The sequence below is a fragment of the Phyllosticta citribraziliensis genome (assembly GCF_038025025.1).
Source record: "Phyllosticta citribraziliensis strain CPC 17464 chromosome Unknown J3D65scaffold_13, whole genome shotgun sequence".
NCBI lineage: Eukaryota > Fungi > Ascomycota > Dothideomycetes > Botryosphaeriales > Phyllostictaceae > Phyllosticta > Phyllosticta citribraziliensis.
Window position 1 is genome coordinate 861007 of NW_027117350.1, and position 19700 is coordinate 880706.

Genomic DNA, 19700 nt, shown 5'->3' on the forward strand with positions numbered 1-19700 from the left:
ATATATACGTCCAGCAGTCCGTCTTCTATCGCTTCTGTCGCCGTGCGTGAGTCTGGCTGACGCCATGCAAAGCATCTACGATTGGGAAGAGTGATGAAGGGCATTTTGTGATTACATGTCTGGCTGCCTCTCAGACTATATATACTTCCTCGTCAACTACACTCGTAATGCCCTCACAGCAGTAGTAGCAGAGCAAATCTACAAAGCTTGGCACCCCACCACTCACCCTGACTACTCACCTACGCCCTCCACTCCATCCTCATCCCCTTCTACCCCAGGCCCTGTCTTTCCCCATCTATACCGCTATCCCTGCGCCCGCGCACCACTAGCGACAGCGGCCGTAGCAAGGCTACCCATCCATCCCACCCACGCACTACACTCTTCATCTCTCGCGCCAACACTGCATGCACGCGAACTTCAGCGCCGCTTGCTGCGCCGCTGATGCAGAGTGGTCGGCGAGTACTAAAAATGCTGGCGTGGGCGTTGGCGGTGCTGCGAGGAAGCGGAGATAGGCAAGATGAGCTAAGCTAAGATGGGTTGGGATGTGTGGACTGGCGCTTCTACAGTGCTGTCTGGTATGTAGGAAGGCATGTAGTTGGATATGGCATGTGTCGTTTACGTGTGTAGAATTCAGGTTAACTATTTGTGCGTGCAGGCTTTTAGAGACGTTCGTAGGTAAGTTTGTCTGGCATGGTGGAGGGTGGTGTAGCGCGCGACGCTCTTGCATCCTGGTGTCGAGTGCGTGCAGTTACTTTTGTGTGTTTAAGCTTATTTTATTATCGTTGTCGTTATAAGGTGCGAGCTGCCTGTGATGGCGGCTCCGCACGTTGTATTTTTCAACGACATGTCAGATGGAGAGGCGGAAGCTGGGAAAGCTGTACCGCCTACTCCGCCCATAGAAAACATGCCAGAAGCGATGCACGGGTTGAGGACGGCTCCCGTCCCTCTGCTGATGCGGGACAGACGGAAATCATCACAATGACGTCACCGCGGGACATCCCCGCCGTCTCTCACCTCAGGTCTGGAGGATGCCCCGCGCCGCGTCCGCCCCTCCCGTCGCGCGTCTCTCGGGATCCATGTCATTCTCCTGGGCCGAGCAAGAAGAGAAACAGGCAGGCCAAAGCCAAGGGCCAGGCGCCGTGTGTGATAGATGATTAATGCGCGGACGGTTGCGTGGACAGCTGCTTGGACGGCGACCACTCAGTTGGGTGAGGTGGGATACCGAGCGCGGTGTGGGATGGCGGTGGGACGTTGGTGAGCGTTGATTATGTGTGTGTGTGTGTGTGTGTGTGTGTGTGTTTGTGTGGTCCCCGAGGCGGGACTGCAGTGACGGAGTGGAGGGAGAGGTGCGTCCGGATGGGTATAAAGCTGGCTGGCTGCCGCGCTTACCAGTTGGAGATGCAAGCAGCGTGGACGACAGTCGGCAACATCGAATACAACACAACTCTACTCACTGCGCTCCTCTGCTTTTGTACATTCAGACGTCGTTGGCGATTCGCAATTTCGACCTGATTCGGCTTCGACTCTTTGATTCTCCTCTCGACTTGAACCAGATGCAATGAGTGCCCATTGTAGCACGACCGGCGGCGGTCTCGACAAGCTGCCAGAGACGAACAAGGCGGCGGGAGAGCCGCGCACCGTGGAGAGTAAGGTGCTAGAGGCGGGCGCGGGAATGACGCAGGCAAGTTGGGGTTCGCTGCGAGGTTTATATGTTGGCTAACGGGAGAAAAGGACATTCGCCCCGTCAAGAGCATCTGCGCGCACTTGAATGCGTTCCACGTCTACGCCAACGACACGGGACGGTTTGTCGAGGCGAATCACTACTGCGCGCATCTGAATGAAGGTATAGGAACCCCGTCTACGAGAGCAACAGAAGGGAGCTGGACTGACGAGACGAGCAGACGTGCGGCAATGCATCCTCTACGACTCTCCCGAGCCAAACGCGCGCCTCATTGGCATCGAGTACATGATTACGCCCAAGCTGTACAACGAGCTGGCGGCCGAGGAACGGCGGCTGTGGCACTCGCACGTGTTCGAGGTCAAGTCGGGGATGCTGATCATGCCGCAGCCGAACCCGCTGGTGCCGTCGGCGGCGTGGGAGGCGGCCGAAACCAAAGAAATGGAGCAGGTCGTCGAGCTGTACGGCAAGGTGTTCCACCTGTGGCAGACGGACCTGGGACACAAGGTGCCGCTAGGCGAGCCGCAGTTGATGACGAGCTTCACGCAGGCCGAGCAGATGGCGCACATGGAGGCCGTCATTGGCGAGCGCGACCAGCGGTTTGGCGCCGACTTCAAGAGGAAGAGGGAGCTGAGGGCGCACATTGAGGAGCCGCAGATTCACCCCGATGCGGACGCTGCGTGGATGCAGGGAAGCTCCTAGAGCGAGGTTGCATGGATAAGCGAGAGGTTTCTTTGACGGCGGCGCTCAACAACAAACGGCCTGCCTGATGAGGTGGTGGGCGAGTTGTGGGAGGCTTGAGGTAAAAATAGCAACGGGGCGACCAAGACTGCGGTGGCACCAATCAAAAAAATGGGCTGAAAATGGGACTGCCCGAGTCGAGGGCTCAGTGTCCAATCACTTGTGGTGGTGGTTGTCGAAGGCTTGGGCTAGGTCGGACCCTGCACCCTGCCGTTCCAGAGGCTTCTGTTTCTTTGTGCAAGTTGTGGAAAACGTCGAATGTAGTTGGAGATCACGTCGTGTCTCAAGGATGCGAGTGCTGCTGATCGGCATTTGGAGGGAATGGAAAGGAGTCGGTCTGACAGGTGACGGCCAGTATACGACCTCTCAGGTAGCAGAGCGGACTGGAGCAGGGTGGTCGCGTGAGAGAGAGGAGGAGTGCCAAGCAGAAACAAAACAAGCGAAGGGCGACAATGGAAACGGTTGTTGATCAATGATGTCGCGGCATGTGCTCCAGACGGCGCCATAGTTAGCATGGTCTATTCTATGTACGGCTAACTATGGCATGGCATGCGGAGGGAATACGGACGGTACGGCGCCTGGCATCAGCGGCAGACAGCCACAGCAGAGCTCAGCAACTGGAACCCGGTACTGTACCATGACAGGAGACCGTTGGGAGGACAGGGAACTGTGTAGGTCTGTAGCAGACAAGACACGAGCCCACCACGGCATCTTCTATACCAGCCAGTCGAGACAGCTTTGTCCAGGCCCGGCTTGATTCTCTCTCTCCCCTGCACTGGCCCTGCCCTACGCCCTGGTCCGACGTCCGGGGTCCCGCTTCACCACCGACTCCGACTCCGACTCCTCCTCCGCCTACGCACCCACCTACGTAACCAAACTCTTGTCGCTCATTCTACTCGTGGCCTTTTCCTCTTCACGCGCCCTTGCAGCTTGCTCGCCAAGGCCCTCGCCATCCGCTCCGAACTCCAACCTCCATTCTCCCAGAATTTCCCTGCGCCCCAATATCCTGCCTGTGCTACCCGCCGCCGCCACGCCCTCTCTTCGCTCTTTCTCTACAACTGCTGGCAGGGGCTCTCCTCAATGGCCGCGTAATTCTCGACCTCTCTTTTCTCGCCACTCGCTCATCCTCTTCCCCTCGAAATCTTTTCTCCCTCCCCACCCCGACCGGCCATGTCGCCGCGTCTCGTCGTCGCAACCCTGCGCACCCGCGCCGAGGAGAGCAGCGCTGACAAGTTCCTGGATCTGATTCAGTCGCCCTTCAACACCGAGGTACGAGCTTGTTGCTGCTGCGCTTCCAAGCCATTCTAACCGCTCGTAGCTCGACGAAAAAGCCTTCTGGTCTTCGCTGGGATACTCGCTCGGAGCCGCCGCCATCTTCGCCTTTTTATTCTGTCTGCTCCGACCTTACAACAACACCGTATACGCCCCGCGCCTCAAGCATGCCGACGAGAAACACGCCCCGCCCCCGGTCAAGAAGGGCGTCTTTGACTGGGTCCAGCCCGTCCTCAAGACCAAGGAGCAGCTGCTGGTGGAAAAGGTTGGCCTGGACGCCGCCGTCTTTTTGCGCTTCACCAAAATGTGCCGCAACATCTTCATCATCCTGTCTCTGCTCGGCTGCGGAGTTTACATTCCCATAAACCTGGTCCAAAACGCCCAGAACAACGCCACCAGCGACAACTCCCTGTTCATGAAACTGACGCCCCTCGGCGTCTGGGGCGCAAGCTGCTGGGCCCACGTCTTGCTGTCGTACATTTTCAATGGCATCATTTTCTTCTTCTTGTGGAGGAATTACCGCGCCGTGGCCAGGCTCAGGAGGGCTTATTTTGAGAGCAACGACTACCAAAAGAGCCTGCATTCGCGCACCCTGATGGTCACGGACGTCCCGAGAGGCTACCGCACGGACGACGGCATTGTCAAAATCACAGAAGAGATCAAGGTTGCGACGGATGCTCCCAGTGGTGTCATTGCTCGCAATGTCAAGGACCTTCCCCGGCTGATTGAGGATCACGAGGCCGCCGTCAGACATTTGGAAGAAGTGTTGGCCAAATATCTGAAGAATCCCAACAAGCTTCCCTTGAACCGCCCGACCTGCAAGACGCACAAGAACGACCGCTCGTACACCAAGCCTCAGACAGTGGACGCCATCGACTACCTCACATCCCGGATCAAGAGCCTTGAGCTTGAAATCACCGAAGTCAGATTGTCCGTCGACAACCGCAACGCACTTTCTTATGGATTTGCCAGCTACGACAGCATCGAAGAAGCTCACGGTGTGGCTTATTCCGCAAAGAGGAAGCATCCCCATGGATCCAGCGTCCGTCTGGCGCCCAAGCCGAGCGATCTCATCTGGAAGAATTTGCCGCTGGATAAGAAGACCCGGGTGTGGAGAGGAATCTTCAACAACATTTGGGTCGTGCTGCTCACCTTGGTCTGGATCGTACCCAACGCCATGATTGCCGTGTTTTTGGCAAACCTGACGAACCTGGGTGCAGTTTGGCACGATTTCCAAGTGACGCTGTCGGCAAACCCAAAGTTTTGGGGAGCTGTTCAAGGCATTGCGGCGCCGCTTGTGACGACCCTCGTTTACTTTTTCCTGCCCATCATCTTCCGACGCATCTCCATCAATGCGGGCGACTACTCAAAAACTTCGCGGGAGCGGCATGTCATGCACAAGCTGTACTCGTTCTTCATCTTCAACAACTTGATTGTCTTCTCCCTCTTCTCGACGGCGTGGCGATATGCCGTGGCCATCATCGACACTGAACAGACTGACAACATGGATGCCTGGACCGCAATTCAGTCGACGGATCTCTATGGTAGACTCATGACGGCCTTTTGTCAAGTCTCTCCCTTTTGGCTCAACTACCTGCTGCAGCGCAACTTTGGTGCGGCGTGGGATCTTTCGCAGCTTGGAAACATGTTCATCAACTACGCCATCCGCACTTTTTCGAACCCCACGCCCCGACGGCTCATTGAGCTGAGTGCGCCTCCGGCGTTTGACTATGCGTGCTACTACAACTTTTTTCTTTTCTACTCGACCATTGCGCTCGTCTTTGCGCCCTTTCAGCCTCTGGTCTTGCCCGTCGCTTGTCTGTACTTTACCCTGGACAGCTACTTGAAGAAGTACCTCTTGATGTATGTCTGCTCACCTTTTGGCGACCCTTTGCTGACCATTCAGGTACGTCTTCATCACCAAGCATGAATCGGGCGGCGCATACTGGCGCGTCTTGTTCAACAGATTCATTTTCGCCGCCGGCTTCGCCAACCTAATAGCCTTTTTGTTCGTCATGGCTCGTAAGCAGAACATGACCCAAGCAGCCTGCATGTTTCCACTTCCTCTGGTCCTTATCGCCTTCAAGTGGTGGTGCAAGCGTAGGTACGACGACGCGATGCACTTTTACAGCAAAGGCAGCCAAAAAGGACGAGAAGAGGGCCTTCCTGAACGGCCAAAGCAACGTTCGGACCGCGTCGGCGTGCGCTTCGGCCACCCAGCGCTGTACAAGCCCCTGATGACGCCAATGGTGCACGCCAAATCCCAGCACCTCCTGCGCGAAATTTACCGTGGTCGCCTGGATCAGGACTCGGATGGAGCGCCTGCAACGGCCTACAGCGACACGTACGACCTGACAAAGATGTCGAGAGCAAAGGTGGGCAAGGCCGCGGCCAGCGCCTCGCCGTTTGAAATCGTCACCGAAGCCCAGATGGACTTTGAAAACTACAAGAACCGACCCGAGTTCCGCGACGAGTTTGGCGGCGACGGCGAGCTCTACTCGCGGCCCAGCACGCCCACGACGTTTCGCACCGGCTTCGACAGCCGGACAGGCAGCCCTGCGCCGGGGGGCTACGCGAGCAACAGTCGCCCGTCATCGCCCGCCTTCAACAGCCGGCCGGACAGCCCGTCGGGCCTACACAACCCGTACGGCCCGCCGCGTCCGTCGCACGACTCGCAGCGCACCTTTACCGACCTCGAGCACCCCGTGCCCGTCGCCGGGGCGTCGCGCACCTACAGCCCCCTCTCCAACGCCGTCTCCAACGACGTGTCGCTCTCGGACGTCAGCCTCGTTGCTGGCGCCGCGCCCATGGGCGGCAGCTTGCGCGATCCCAGTCCCGGCGGTGGTCGCGGCCGTGGGGCGCGTAGCGTCAGTCCCCGCCCCGGCCTGGCGGCCAGCGCTGGCTATAGGCAGGTCCCGCTGGACGAGACGCCCGGGGCCGAGTTGGCGGGTGAGGAGACGAGCTATGATTTCTTTAGAGGCAGGAGAGCGAGGTAGCAACAGCAGCAGCAGTAGTAGAAGAAGCATCTTGTCCACTGTCTTTCTCTTCTTCTGTATGGACAGATGACGACGACGACGAGAGTCAAGAAAGGTGTTCTGAGATTTAGAATGCGTGGCGTGGTGGGTGCACAGCGTTGGCGTTGTGGATTGCTTCGGTATTTGCCTTTTAGAGATTTTGATTTTTGTTTTGATAGTCGGTTGTTTTTTGAGCTGTCTGCTTATCCTGGGTTGACACCTAGCATGTTTGCAGTTGAGTGTGAATGCAAGCGGGCAGGAGGCAGGCGTGCATGAATTCATACTCGAACTCGCTCTCCTTTCTGATGACTTTTCTTCTTTGCAGGTGATTTAGATTTCAGGGAGGAGAGGGGGCTGGATTGCTGGAGGTAGACTGCAAGTAAGTGTTTGTGTGAGTGTATATGACTAGGAAGAAGAACTGTGGGCTTTCAATATCACACTATCAGACTCTTCTTCTGTGCGTGGAAAAGCTGCTCATCAGGCTTGTAGAAGATGTTTGATGGGCAGAGCAGCAAAAAATGCTCCTGCTGGTGCTCAGTCAGTCAGTCAGTCAGTCATTCAGTCATTCAATCCAGACCAAACATGCCCCCGTAATGCGCGCAGCGCGCACGCTTCATCTTTCACCCGCTCCTGCTGCTGCCGAGTTCCTTTGCCTCGCTCACTTGACTCGTACGACGCCGCTACATACAGTGGTGAGCAGCTAGATGATTCAACCGATTGCGTCGTTGGCAGCAAGCAGGCAGGCAGGCAGGCAGGCAGCGTCAAAGTTCAACCGCCAGCTCTCCACACCAACCGCTCGACGATGAAGACGTAGTGAGACAGCACGTCCGGCGTCAAAGATGAACCGGACGGGTGAACGGCAGGCATATGATGATGTTCTTCTTTTGCCTCTTCAGTCCGCTGATGTATGTATGGACATACATAGCCTCAGCAACTGCCTGGTCTACGCTCCCTCCCTGCATGCCGTACCTACCTACCTACCTACTTACTCTTTTGACCCCGCCCGTCGTCGTCGTGTCCTGACCTGACCCCCTGACTGACTGAGCGGCTGCATACCTAGGTGGTCCTCGCCATCTGACTGACCTCCATCACTCGCCTCCGCATTTTCTCCACACTATACGCCTCCCCTGGACTGGACTGGAATGCACTGGACTGGAGTATCCCGCCTCGCCTCGCCTCGCCTCGGAGTAAATTCACGACGTACGAGATACGGCAATGCTGCGCCGCCACCGACCCCCAGATCACCGTCAACGGGCACTCCACACTCCACAATCCAAACTCCCCATTCGTCGACTCGTCTGTCCATCCATCGACGCACGTACACGAATAGACACTGGACTCGGTCCATCCCTGTCAACTCACCTTTCACTGTCCCCCGGTGATTCGATGGGGCACACTATGCTATGCCTACCAGGGACTGTGGGTCTGTCCGTCCGTCTGTATAGATCGCGGCCCCCCTGTTGCTGGTCATGTACGACATGGCATCGCATGACGACACAAAGGAGGCGATGCCCTGGGTCAGGAACAGTGAAGAGGGTAGGTAGCGGAGGGAGGGGAGGGGAGGGGAGGGGAGGAGAGTGGCATTGGGTGGCATTGGGTGGCACGCACTGAGTGAGTGAGTGAGTGGCTGACTTCTCACAACGACCGTACTGGCTAGCTAGCCCCGTCGTACGCACGTACACACACGCTCCTGGTCATCAATGTACCAACAGTAGAGACCGCAATGAGTATGACGATGGACGGATCTAAATGGGTAGGTGGGCAGGCAAGTCATTCGGGTAACAGCACTAAGCAGAAGAAGACGAGGCAGAGGTGAGCCAAGGCAAGGCAAGGTAGCATGGAGACGGAGAGGGGAAGGAAAGCGAGGGTCCGTATAGTCGGAGAGATTGATGACGCCAAATACCATCTAAGGCACGCGCGAAGCTTTTAGAGAAAAGTGAAATGGAAGAAAAGGAGAGAAAAAAGCAGGTCGTAACTTCATCGACAACATATGCACCGTCACCTTATGCCACCAACGCCATCCATCCAGCCCACACCACAGCAGCAGCAGCAGCAGCCATCACCCCGCCACCGCGCCACCCTTCTCCAACCGCCCCTCCTCATCCTCAACGCTACTCCTCCGCTCGACGCCCAGCTTCTCCTCGTTGTGCGCCTCGCTGAACTCCTGCGGCATGGCGATCGGCCGCTTGTTGGCGAAGCGCACCGTCGCCCACACGCTGGGGCTCTCGCGGAACATGAGGTCCAGCTCCTCGAGGTTGCGGCCCATGGTCTCGGGGTAGAACAGGTAGATGGAGATGGGGATGCACGCGCCGATGACGGCGAACACGATGTAGTAGCGCCAGCCGATGCTGTCGAGCGCGACGGGCGTGACCATGAGGACGACGAAGTTCCTGTGAGGGGCGAGGGTGGTTAGTTGGTTGTTTTGGATGACGGTTGTAGGGTAGGAGAGTGGAGATAGGAGGGAGGGCTTACCAGAGCCAGTGGTTGGCCGTCGAAATGGACGACATGGCGACGCGCAGGCGCAGTGGCGCCACCTCGGTGCAGTACAGATAGTTGGCGCCCAAGAAGCCAATGGGCACGAAGAAGTTGAACAGGTACAGGAAGACTCCGCCGGTGATCTGGGCAGGGCGGTTCTCGGCGCCAAACGACGTGGCCACGGCGAGGGCGACCATGCACGCGCTCATGCCCGCGCCCGAGATCATGAAGCAGGCGCGGCGGCCGAGCCGGTCGATGCAGTAAAAGGCGACAAAGGCGGCGACGAACTTCCACGTTAGCGCGCCCGCCGACAGGATGCGCGACTTTTCGGCGCCCATGCCCAGGTTGTTTTGGAAGAGGATGGTCGTGTAGACCGAGACGAGGTTGGTGCCGCTGAGCTGCTGGTAGAACTGCAGCATGATGCACAGCCCGAAGCGGTACAGCAGCTTGTCCTCGCCCATGCGCAGCATGTCGGTCAGCTTGGCCGCGCTCTTGGCCGTCTGCTCCGACGACATTTCGATGCCTTGGAGCTCCGACGTCACTTCGATCGAGTCGTCGTCCAGGCCCCTGACGGCCGAGATGGCGGCGCGCGCCTCGGACACGCGGCCCATGCGGACCAGCCAGCGCGGCGACTCGGGCAGGAAGTAGATGGAGGCCATGAGGACGAGCGAGAAGAAGATGGAAATGGCAATGGGCGGCCGCCAGGTGACGGAGCCCGTCTTGAACTCGTAGAAGCCCAGGTCGATCCAGGACTCGAGGACGTAGCCGAGGATGCAAAAGAGGCCGTCGAGGACGACGTGCCGGCCGCGGTTCTGCGCGTCCGACGTCTCGCTCTGCCACACGGGCACGCAGGCCGACAGGTTGCCGACGCCGAAGCCCAGGACGATGCGACCGACGATGAATTGGGCCAGCGAGAAGGACGAGGCCTCGAGGATGGAGCCGATGAGGGAGCACACGGCGGCCCAGAAGATGACATGGCGGCGGCCAAACTTGTCTCCAGTGTAGCTGCACGACAGAGCGCCGACCATGGCACCGAGGGTCAGCGTGGCCACGACGACACCTTGGATGGTCGAGTGCTGGCTCTTGGTGGAGCCTATGGTGTTTGTCGTGTCAATCTCTGGGAACGTCTTGTTCCAGTCATCTTCGGTGATGAGACCGCCGAGGCCGGCCTGATTGTAGCCAAAGATGATGAAAGCAGGGGCAACGATAAAGGCAATCTGGGCGGTGCTGAGGGACTTGCCCTGCATGCCCATAAAGGTGTGTGTGCCCATTGCGGTGGAAGTGATGGGGGAGAAAAGGGAGCCGGGGAAAGGGACAAGAGCTGAGCTAGAGACGGCGGTCAACTTGGGGAGCCATTTTTTATAGGATTCCCAGACGAGGGACAGACAATCCAGGGCGCCGTCATCTGGGCCATCAGCGTCGGCAGCATGCAAGCAAGCCCGCACAGAGGGCAACGTGATCGCAGCTCAGACCACGCCCGGCGTCCCTTCTTGAAGCATGGCATGGCTGCAGCCACGCCACGGGGCGGGCATGGGATGAAGGTCCATGGGCGGCCAAGGGGAGATCGGTGGCTCTTCGGATGGCTTGGAGCCGCATATCCGTCATGTGCGGGCGAGTGTTGAGGGAGGGGTGATGACTGCGACGGTGGTTGTAAAATGATGGACCTGCCAAGCGCGACAAGCTCAGTCCAAGGCCGGACAAGCTTCACGCACGGCAAATCAGCGGGTCCCCTGCACATTGGCGACACTGCACGGCAGACGTACGGTCAACAACACATGTCGTTGATGAAGCTTTTCGTCCATGTTTTCGCGCTCCAACGGCGCGGCGGCGACGGGCTGGTGGCAGCAGCGGTTCGGCGCAGCCATGAGGCGCTCCGGGAAGGATTCTGCTGGACGGGTGCAACCTTGTACCGTGCGTGAAAGGCGTCGTCTTCTTCATGTCATCAGGTGGTTCGAGCAGCGCTCGGATTTCCTGATTCGGCGCTGGGGTAAGCGGCTCTCCACCGTCAGAGGCATCGCGGCGCTGGCAATTGGGCGGAAATGGGACGTCGGTGTCGTCGCAGTGGGGCGGGCGTCTCCGGATTCCTGGCGGACCCACAGCCGCTCGAAGCGGAAATGCTGCCGCCCAGGCCACGAAAACGCGACGAAAAGCAGTCGGGGACTTGGGGTGTTCCCACGGGGTAGAAATGCGGAGGAGGACCGCGGGGTTGCAAAACAGCGTCAAAAGCGGCCAAGGGCCCCCCAGAAATCCCCAGATTCCTCTGGCAATCCCGCCGCGCCGTCATGACCAGCGACCTGGGAGCCCGCCGACGTCAATGGAGATGGTGGAAGAGGCAGGCCCACCGACGTCGGAAGCGGATTTGGCCTGGCCTGGCCTGCTCTGGGCTTGGGCTTGGGCCGTCGGCATCCTCTTTTTCATCCATTGCCATAACACCACTACGTACGTCACTTCAGCCGCGCGCTTACTCTGTCGATATGACCACCCCAATACTTGCCGCAAATGCTTGCCGGTAGACAACCTAACGCCTGACGTGGAAATCATATCCCACCTCACTCACCAGTCACCACCTCTCGTCACTCCCTCACACTATGACTACAGCTATCGGACTGACGAGCATCCCCCGTCGGCCATCTCTCGGCCCGGCCGTCAACACCACCAGGTCCTGCCTTGTTGGCCAGGACCCTTTGCTTCTCCACCCACCCACCAGACGCGCCAAACAAGCCGTGACAAAAAATTTTGCTTCGCCGTGACTCCTACTTATTACCACGCCGAAACGCCGTCTCCTTATCTTTTGCTCCTTTTGGTTTCTTTCTCCTCTGTCGAAGCTTCTTGTTGACCCCCCCAATTTCTGTTTGTTGACTTTTCAATATTTTTTGTGCTGTCGTGCTCCACACGCGCACACCGCGCATCCAGAGTGCCGGTTTGCCGTCCGTCCGTCTCGGCCTCGGACTTGTAGCACCGTCCTGCCCGCCGCCCCGATATCTAGTCACCAGCTCATCGGCAGACCGCATACATACATGTGCCTTTCGTGCGAGAAGCACCAGCGGGACAAAAAAAAAAAAAAAAATTTGGATGAGCCAAGCCAAGACGTCTTGGCCGGCTCCTATGCATTGGCTGTTGTGGCGACGTCCAGAACAGTCGAGAAGAAGGCAAAATTCGCAACTGTGTGTGTCAACAATAAGCTGACGACGCTGTGCTGTGCTATGGTTCGGTTGGCTTCTTTCGGCTATCTACGGTGGGTGGTCGTCGGCGTGAATAACCTCAGCCCAAAACACACTCACCAGCCAGCCAGCCAGCCAGCCCGATGATGCCTTTCGGGTCGTACCAACCAACAAGCCCCGTCTCGAGTCACAGCAACTTGACGGACGGCTCGGGCCGAGTCGGTGCCGTGTGGACTGAACTACTGTACGCCCTGTCTGCCCTGTCCTGCCCTGCCCTGCCCTGAGCTAGCTAGGATTCCGTCCGTCAGCTGCCTTGCATGCAACCAAGCGCCACAGAGTACTTCCAGACACACACACATACACATACATACATACATACATACATACATACATACCGCGCGTCTTACCAATCGCCCTCGTCTCTACAAGGCTACATGTCGCGACCAATGGGCCTTATCATCGCTCTCCTCATCATCCTCCCGTCCCTGCCCGGCTTTGTGACGAGTATTTTGCAAGGTCTGGCGTGCTGGCGCTGGCTGAGCTGACAAACAGCCAGCCAGCCACCCAGACTGACAGACTGACAGACAAGGAGAGAAAGAGAGAGAGATATGAAGATAGCGAAGACTCCACGCGACGCGCAGACGAGGTGACGACGACGCTACATACAATGCTCCGCTGCGTATGTGTGTAGACCCATACATATATGCAGACAAGTGGACTGCCCTGGCTCGATAGCATCATCTGGCCCGTGATTGGGCGCGGAGAGCTGGCGCATGCTTGGAATCCATCAGAAAAAGAAAGAAAAAAGCATGGTTTTACGCCGTTGATTTTCGCATAGTGGTACGTACGAGCGCGCACGAACGACCGAGCTCCTGAAACCTCCTGCTTCTGATTTTGCTTTCACAGTATGTACTGGGACTGCGCTGGGCTGTGTGTAGGCGAGCGGGTGAGCGAGTGAGCGGTCTGATGTAAGTTGACGCAAGCCAATGGCCGGTGAGAGAGGGATGAAACAATAACGACACCAGCTAGCCCCACCACTACCACCACCACCGCCGGCGGCGTGTTCTCCTGCGTCGAGTACGTGCTCGCTGTACATGCCTAGTCGGTGTGGTGTGGTGTGGTGTAGTGTGCTCTCGCTCCCTGCTCTCCTCTCCTCTCCTCTTCGCGTGCAGCGACAATATTCATGCATGTGTTGCGTTGCGTGGCCATCGCTGCTCTTTCTCTCAATGTGGTGGATCGACAATGGGCGTCTCTGCCGCCCGTCACTGCCACTCCATTATAGCCATAGCCATGTGGTGATGGTGAAGTCTCGCTTCATAGTTCAGCCTCGGGTGTGACGGGACGGTCGGGCGTGGTGCCCCTTCCTCTCTGCTCCGTTGGATTGGTTACCCGCGCCTGTCTTTCTTTCTCCTCCTCATTGATGCTTGCGGAGAGCGCTGGCGGCGTTGTGCATTCTCCTGATACCGGAGACGAATGATGCTGTAGTGACGTGGACGGCAATGTGGTGGTGGATTTGGAGGCGGATGGACGAGCAGCTGGGCGAGCAGAGCAATTTTGGTATTTTGCCATGACTGCAACGCTGATACGGAAGTGAAGACAGGCAGTGACAAGCCATTCGTTCTCTACGTGAGAGGGTGAGCCGCCTCCCTGGCATGTTTCCTGCCGACTAAAGTTTGCTTTGGACGGGTTGGTACATTCAGTTCTCGAACCTCGCAATCCAGCGTCGTCCACTGCTCAACCTGTCGGTTTGCCCCCGTCTTACCTCGGCCCTGCTTGCGCTGTACCCGTGCCCTCTGTCTCTTGCTGCAGCTGCTGCTGCTGCTCATCTTCTTCTCTCTCCTCGTCACCTCCCTCACCCCGACTCTCCAGATCCAACTCCGTCTCTACGTCGCGGCGACCGCGTCCACGACACAATCCACCCCGCTCTCTCGCACTCAGCGCCTTCCCCCTCCTCAACCCCGTCCACGCCCTCGCCTCGCCGCTGCCAGCAGTCCGCCGTCGCCCCAGCCCGCGCACAACGTCTCTTGGACACGGCACATCGCCCGCGGCAACACCGACACCGAGACTCGTCGCGCGCCTCGCCAGGCCGAGCGGGAATGGCGGCGGTGGCGGCGGCGCTCCAGCCCCAGCAGCGAGGGCGTCAGACGCGGCGTCAGGCGCGGCGTCAGGCGCGGCGTCAGGACGCAGCGGCAGCGACGCCACGCGCGGCAGAGGCGGCAGGGGAGGCAGATCCAGGGGCAGCAGGCTCTGCGGCGCCGAGATGGTCGTGGTCGAGCTGCTAGCGCTGGAGCTGCCTCTGTCTCTCTCTCTGTCTCTCCGCGCGCTGCCTCTGCTGCAGCGCCGCCGCGCCGCGTGCCGGCTCGTCGGACTGCCGTTGGAGTCGTCCTCGCCCGTCGTCGTCGTCCCGGCTGCGGATGGGGATGTTGGACTGTGGATGGACGCGCCCGAGTGCGCTGACCCGCGCCTCATGGCTCTCTTCTCGGCGCGCTTGGCTCTCGCTGCTGCGCGCGCTTCGGCTCGCGCTTCGGCTTTGGCGCTGCGCTTGGAGAGCGACTCGCCCCTCTCGCGCCGGAACTTTTGGTGATGGAGATGACTGTGCGCTCTGGGTGTTGGGGTTGACGGCGTCGACGAGGCAGAGTGACGAGGAGCGGGATCTGTAGGCGTCGTATCTGCCGTCGTTGATGTTGGCAGCTTGCTAGGGTCCGGCGTGGAGCGGCCCGTCGTGTCTGTCGCGCTGCTCTCGCGGTCCGTCGCGCTGTCCATTTGCTCGCTGCCCAGCTCGTCGATGAGACGGGGTAATGGAACTGAGGGGATCGGCGGACGCGTCTCCAGACGCGGGTCAGGCTGGGGCCGGGCGCTGGTGAAGGAGCTGAATGCTTTGTTCATGGCTGCAGAAAGGGGGTCTGGAGACGGGGTACGCGAGGAGGGGAACGGGGGCGATGGGGATGGTGAAGGGGAACGAGAGGCAAAAGAGGACGGGTCTGCTGAGAGGGTTGGGCTGCCGCTGGGCGAGATGTTGGGTTGCGTACTAAAAGGACTGGGAGAACGAGAGGAGCTAGGGGATCGAGAAGTGATGGACTCGTCGGCTGGAAAAGACCAAGGCGTTTGCGAGTGCGGTGGCAGAGGCGGCTCGTATGCTGGGGGTGGATCTGTGTACGTGGGGGTAACGAATCCGCCGTCTCCCCCTTGATGGGTACCCAAAGCCTCCTGGTCTGCTTCTACAGCTGCTGAGGTTGAAGCATTCTCCACTACTTGGCAAGGCTCCTTCTCTGATCCTCGCGCCGTCTTGACAGAGTCGTCCCCTTCATTCTCTGGGACGTCGTCCAAGCCCGGCGACTTTGGACGAGCTTTCTGGCCTGCGGCGCTCAACAGCACCCTTCGATATGCCTTGGAATTGACCACCTCATCGTCAAACGAGAATTCGGTGGAACTGACGACGGAGGCTCCGTCGCCGAGTGCGCTGTCGGCATCCTCCTTGTGTCCTAGCACCGATTCAGGCACGTCTACTTCTGGATGCGCCTTGCGGAGCGCGTTGGCCTCGGCCTCTGACTTGACAACGTCGCCCGACTTGTCGTGCAAAAAGTGACGCAGGTCTGACAGCGATTCCCTGCCACGCGTCTGTCAGTGTTGGATGTTCAAACCGTTTCGAGACTTACATTTGCAGCGACTGCAACAGCAGCGCAATGGCGCCCTGCTGTCCACGCAGCTTTTGCAGCAAGTCATTCATAATGTCTTCCTTCCACAGATATTTCGCCTTGACCCTCCAACCGAAGTTCGCGCCGTCTCTGGCCGATTTGGCGAGTTTGCTCGTCTCGTGCTCCAAGCAGGACAGCGCGACATTGCATCCCGTGACGGCCGTGTCGAAAATGTCGCGCAGCTCGTCGTCAAACTGGTAGCCCTTGGCGTGGTCCTTTTCCAAAAGCCGTTGGACCCGCGACAGGGAAGCCCGCACGACTTCGGTTTCGTTGCAGATGGCGTCAATGGTGGCCGCGGCGTCTTTGTACTTGGCGCGCAGATCGTGGAGCTCCTTGCTGACGCTCACGGCTTTACACGACAGGCTGATGACGGCGGCGGCGAACTCCATGTTCCCAACTTGTGTCGTCGTCCACTGGAGCGGAGAATGGCGGAAACATCAATCTCGGTCCAGCAATCGATGCAGAGGACCAGTAAGTTGGAAGCGGGTGCGTAGATTCAAGCAGTCTGGGCGCTGTCGAGTTTCCAAGGGGTCGCCGTGTGTAGGGCCAATGTATTCATTCTTTCTAGTCCAGGCCTCAGTGACAGCAACCCCGCGCCTCTTTAGGCCAAGTCCTGCCCTTCCCGTGCGTATGGCGTTTGCCTCGGTCGGGACGGAAAGCTTGTTCATCATGTGCGCAGGCCAGCATGTTGGGCCTCCAACGCGGGTGCGAGGAGAGTCGCAATGGACTCAGCTGTTTGCGTGGGCGACATTTTGCAAGGAAAGCCGGATGGGCGTCGTCGTGAGCGTGTAGCGCGTGGGTGGGCTTTTCAGGCATCCAATCCCATCGGCTGTCGCACCGCCACTGCAGCCAGCCACTGGCGCCTCCCGCTCATCAACAACGTGAACCGTTCAACACAACGCACCTCTAGTCCACCACAGCCATTCTTGTGGAGCGGCCCGTCAACATCAACTCCTGGGCATCAAACAAACATACTCTCAATCCCTGTCGACCGTCGGGCCGTAAGGAGCAAGATCTCTGGTCGAACGTCTGCGCCGAATTTCCCAAGAGTTTTGTCGAAGAATCCCATCCACAAAATCCGATTGCTCTGGCGTTGCAGGATCCAAAAAGGTTCGGGACGTGACGGAGCGAAAGCCATGAAAACATCTTTTGAGCTCGCCCCGCCGTTCCAACGGCATCCCACGGATGAGGACCGTCTCACCGTCACCTCCAAGTCGTCAGCACCTCTTCAACGCCCATGACAAAGGGAAACATGACGGCCTTTCAGGGGCCACCTCGCTACTTCGTTTCGTGAGCGCTGCGGCCGTATGTCGACTATTTGACTTGTCAAGCCGAGCTCAGAATATGAAAGTACGAATTCCCGCTTCCAACTCTCTGACAGTCTCAGACTTTTCTCGTGCTGGCCATCTCCTTTCGATCCCCCTTTCATTTGTGTCACGGTCGAGCAGTGAACAGAAACTGGCGACAGGCAACACTGTTTCATATGCATCTATCAACGTTGACACTTTTTCGTCAAGTCGCCAGCATTCGAGATGTCTGCTCGTCCAGGACACACTTCCTGAACGTGTTTGGCCGTTCGGAACCGCATCAGTAAGATGTCTGGCCACCTCCGTTTCGAAATACAGCTGAGCAATGCTATCCCCTTTCCTCTCCTATCTTTTCCACTGCACAGTTTAATCGCCGGCGCTTGCAAAAGCCACGCAAAGCTTACGGCTCGAAGCCATCAAATCTTCAGCATGAGAAAAACCTCGTTCCACGTTCAGACGCAGGAAAACGTCTGCAAGACAATCTAGTTGGCGCCGAATGAAAGCGCAACTCAGAAGACTATTTCCTCGCCGCCGAACCTGCTCAGAGCACCGCCTACAGAGGGGGGAAATCACAAGCAGAGTTGGCTTTTTGCGACGCATAATGAGTCACCTTCAGCCGCCGCCGCTCCTGCTGTCGTTGTCGTCAACGTTGTCATCGTCAGACCTACAGGATAATTGTGACACGACGCATCCATCCATCCATCCATCCGTCCATCCATCCCATCCATCCCATCCATCCCACCGCCGCAGCCCTCCCTGCCATCATCACGTTTGCCCACCCGTCCGCTCCACGGCGTAGCGTGGACCACGGCGTAGCGTGGACCGCGGCGTGCGTAGAATGCCACTGATGATTGTGACGGCCGACAGACGATAGATGGGTATAAGACGACGCAGCAGCACCATGCCACGCCATGCTGCATCGCAGACCAGAACTCCTCCACAAACACTCCCAACGCCGTAACCAAAGTTGCTCCTGCTTTCCAACCTACCTACCCATCATCATCATCCAACGACCCCCCACCATGCGCTACATCCTCTACCTCGTCGCTGGCGCCACCGTGCTGGCAGCAAGTCCTGTGTTTGCTGTGCGTCCTGTCTCATTTTCTCCCCCTCCTTTCCTTCTCGCCTCTTTCTCCCTTCCTCTTCGCCTCGGCAATGTAATGTAATGTGTCTTTCTGACCACGACAGACCGCCGCACCCAATCCCATCCCCAACGCCCTCCCATCAACCCTCCGCACGCGCGCTCGCCAGGCCGCCGCCTCGACGCCCACCGCCGCCGCCGCCACGCCCGCTGCGACAGGGGCGACGTGCTTCGACGACGGCGATTGCATTCTTTCGGTAAGCAGCCAAAGTCTTGGTTGATGTACAGTCGAAGCTGATCGCTGACACTCCCTCTCTCCGCGCGCGCGAGCAGGGCGGCACGTGCATGAAAACGGGGCTCATTCTGGGAAACTGCGCGGGCAAGGGGAGCGTGTTGGATGGGGTGGTGTAGCCTTTGCTTACTCACTCCGTCACTCACACACTCATGAGCGGGCGAGGGGGGGGGGGGGGTTTATCGGCATCGGCATCAGTCTGACGTAGAGGATATGACGATGGAGGATAGGAGTGGAGATGCAGGAAGCTGAGTGGCTGGAAATGTGAAGCTACGAAAGCGTCAGGACGGCAATTGACGAGTGGAAATGGAAAGGGATGGAGGAGGGAGGTGGAGGTGGATTCACTTCCTGCTCTTCTTCCCGCCCTGAAATGATAACGACGGACTCATACGGACTTTTATACTCGTAAACCTTTACACTCATAAAAAGCCAAATTGAGGTGATGGCTGCCGCCCCCCTTTTTTCTTTCTTTCTTGCACAGACTGACTGGTGCCACCGATAGATGGATGGACCAGCGATGACAGTGACGGGCTGATGCTGCTCATCGTCGCCGTTGTTGTTGTTCTTGTTGTTGTCGTATCAGCCATGCCATGCTGGCGACACACAGCAGAGCGGCGTGAAGAGCAGGTAGAAGGGAAGCAGAAGGAAAGGGGAAGGGGAAGCAGCAAAAGGCGTGATAGTTTATTCTTGCGTCCAGTAGCAGCAGTCAGGCTGGGGTTGGAGACTAACCTGACAGGAGCGAATGGGCAGGGAGTGAGGGAGAGGGAGGAATGGCAGAATGAGGACGCGGATGGACAGACAGACAGACAGAGGGGAGATAAACCGTGCGAAACGCAAACGAAGTGGACAGACGACGGGCTGCTTGCTGGCTGGCTACATTGGCTGCTGCTTGAATGATAGATTACTGGCTGCATTTGACCTGGCACATCCCCACCACCACCACCACCACCATCACCGCTCTGACCTCTCCCCATCCCATCATCA

At 58.2% G+C, this 19700-nt stretch overlaps 7 protein-coding genes across 7 annotated transcripts; 5 read left to right on the forward strand and 2 right to left on the reverse strand.

Annotated features, from left to right (window-relative positions):
• Positions 1-376: 376 nt before the first annotated feature.
• J3D65DRAFT_578979 (uncharacterized protein) lies at positions 377-1055 on the forward strand (the record flags this gene model as incomplete). Its single annotated transcript, XM_066797689.1, has 1 exon — positions 377-1055. A coding segment is annotated over exon 1 (363 nt), but the record flags the coding sequence as incomplete, so codon positions are not given.
• Positions 1056-1358: 303 nt separating this feature from the next.
• J3D65DRAFT_139250 (uncharacterized protein) lies at positions 1359-2461 on the forward strand. The gene is made up of 3 exons (XM_066793973.1): positions 1359-1681; positions 1732-1843; positions 1902-2461. Exons 1-3 carry the CDS (start codon positions 1559-1561, stop codon positions 2378-2380), a joined length of 714 nt encoding a protein of 237 aa, XP_066650928.1. The 5' UTR covers positions 1359-1558; the 3' UTR covers positions 2381-2461.
• Positions 2462-3157: 696 nt separating this feature from the next.
• On the forward strand, positions 3158-6946 carry J3D65DRAFT_139252 (uncharacterized protein). Its single transcript, XM_066793974.1, has 3 exons — positions 3158-3688; positions 3738-5554; positions 5598-6946. Exons 1-3 carry the CDS (start codon positions 3590-3592, stop codon positions 6685-6687), a joined length of 3006 nt encoding a protein of 1001 aa, XP_066650929.1. The 5' UTR covers positions 3158-3589; the 3' UTR covers positions 6688-6946.
• A 1384-nt stretch (positions 6947-8330) lies between these two features.
• J3D65DRAFT_139783 (general substrate transporter) lies at positions 8331-10643 on the reverse strand. The gene is made up of 2 exons (XM_066793977.1): positions 9178-10643; positions 8331-9095 (listed from the first exon to the last, which is right to left on the reverse strand). Exons 1-2 carry the CDS (start codon positions 10449-10451, stop codon positions 8765-8767), a joined length of 1605 nt encoding a protein of 534 aa, XP_066650930.1. The 5' UTR covers positions 10452-10643; the 3' UTR covers positions 8331-8764.
• A 589-nt stretch (positions 10644-11232) lies between these two features.
• Positions 11233-12095, forward strand: J3D65DRAFT_139775 (uncharacterized protein). Its single transcript, XM_066793976.1, has one exon. It carries the CDS (start codon positions 11366-11368, stop codon positions 12014-12016), a length of 651 nt encoding a protein of 216 aa, XP_066650931.1. The 5' UTR covers positions 11233-11365; the 3' UTR covers positions 12017-12095.
• A 1719-nt stretch (positions 12096-13814) lies between these two features.
• Positions 13815-16591, reverse strand: J3D65DRAFT_139810 (uncharacterized protein). The gene is made up of 2 exons (XM_066793978.1): positions 15998-16591; positions 13815-15948 (listed from the first exon to the last, which is right to left on the reverse strand). Exons 1-2 carry the CDS (start codon positions 16423-16425, stop codon positions 14100-14102), a joined length of 2277 nt encoding a protein of 758 aa, XP_066650932.1. The 5' UTR covers positions 16426-16591; the 3' UTR covers positions 13815-14099.
• Positions 16592-18365: 1774 nt separating this feature from the next.
• On the forward strand, positions 18366-19473 carry J3D65DRAFT_671785 (uncharacterized protein; the record flags this gene model as incomplete). Its single annotated transcript, XM_066803421.1, has 3 exons — positions 18366-18428; positions 18532-18681; positions 19453-19473. The coding sequence occupies 3 exons, from the start codon at positions 18366-18368 to the stop codon at positions 19471-19473; spliced, it is 234 nt and encodes a 77-aa protein (XP_066650933.1).
• Positions 19474-19700: the final 227 nt, after the last annotated feature.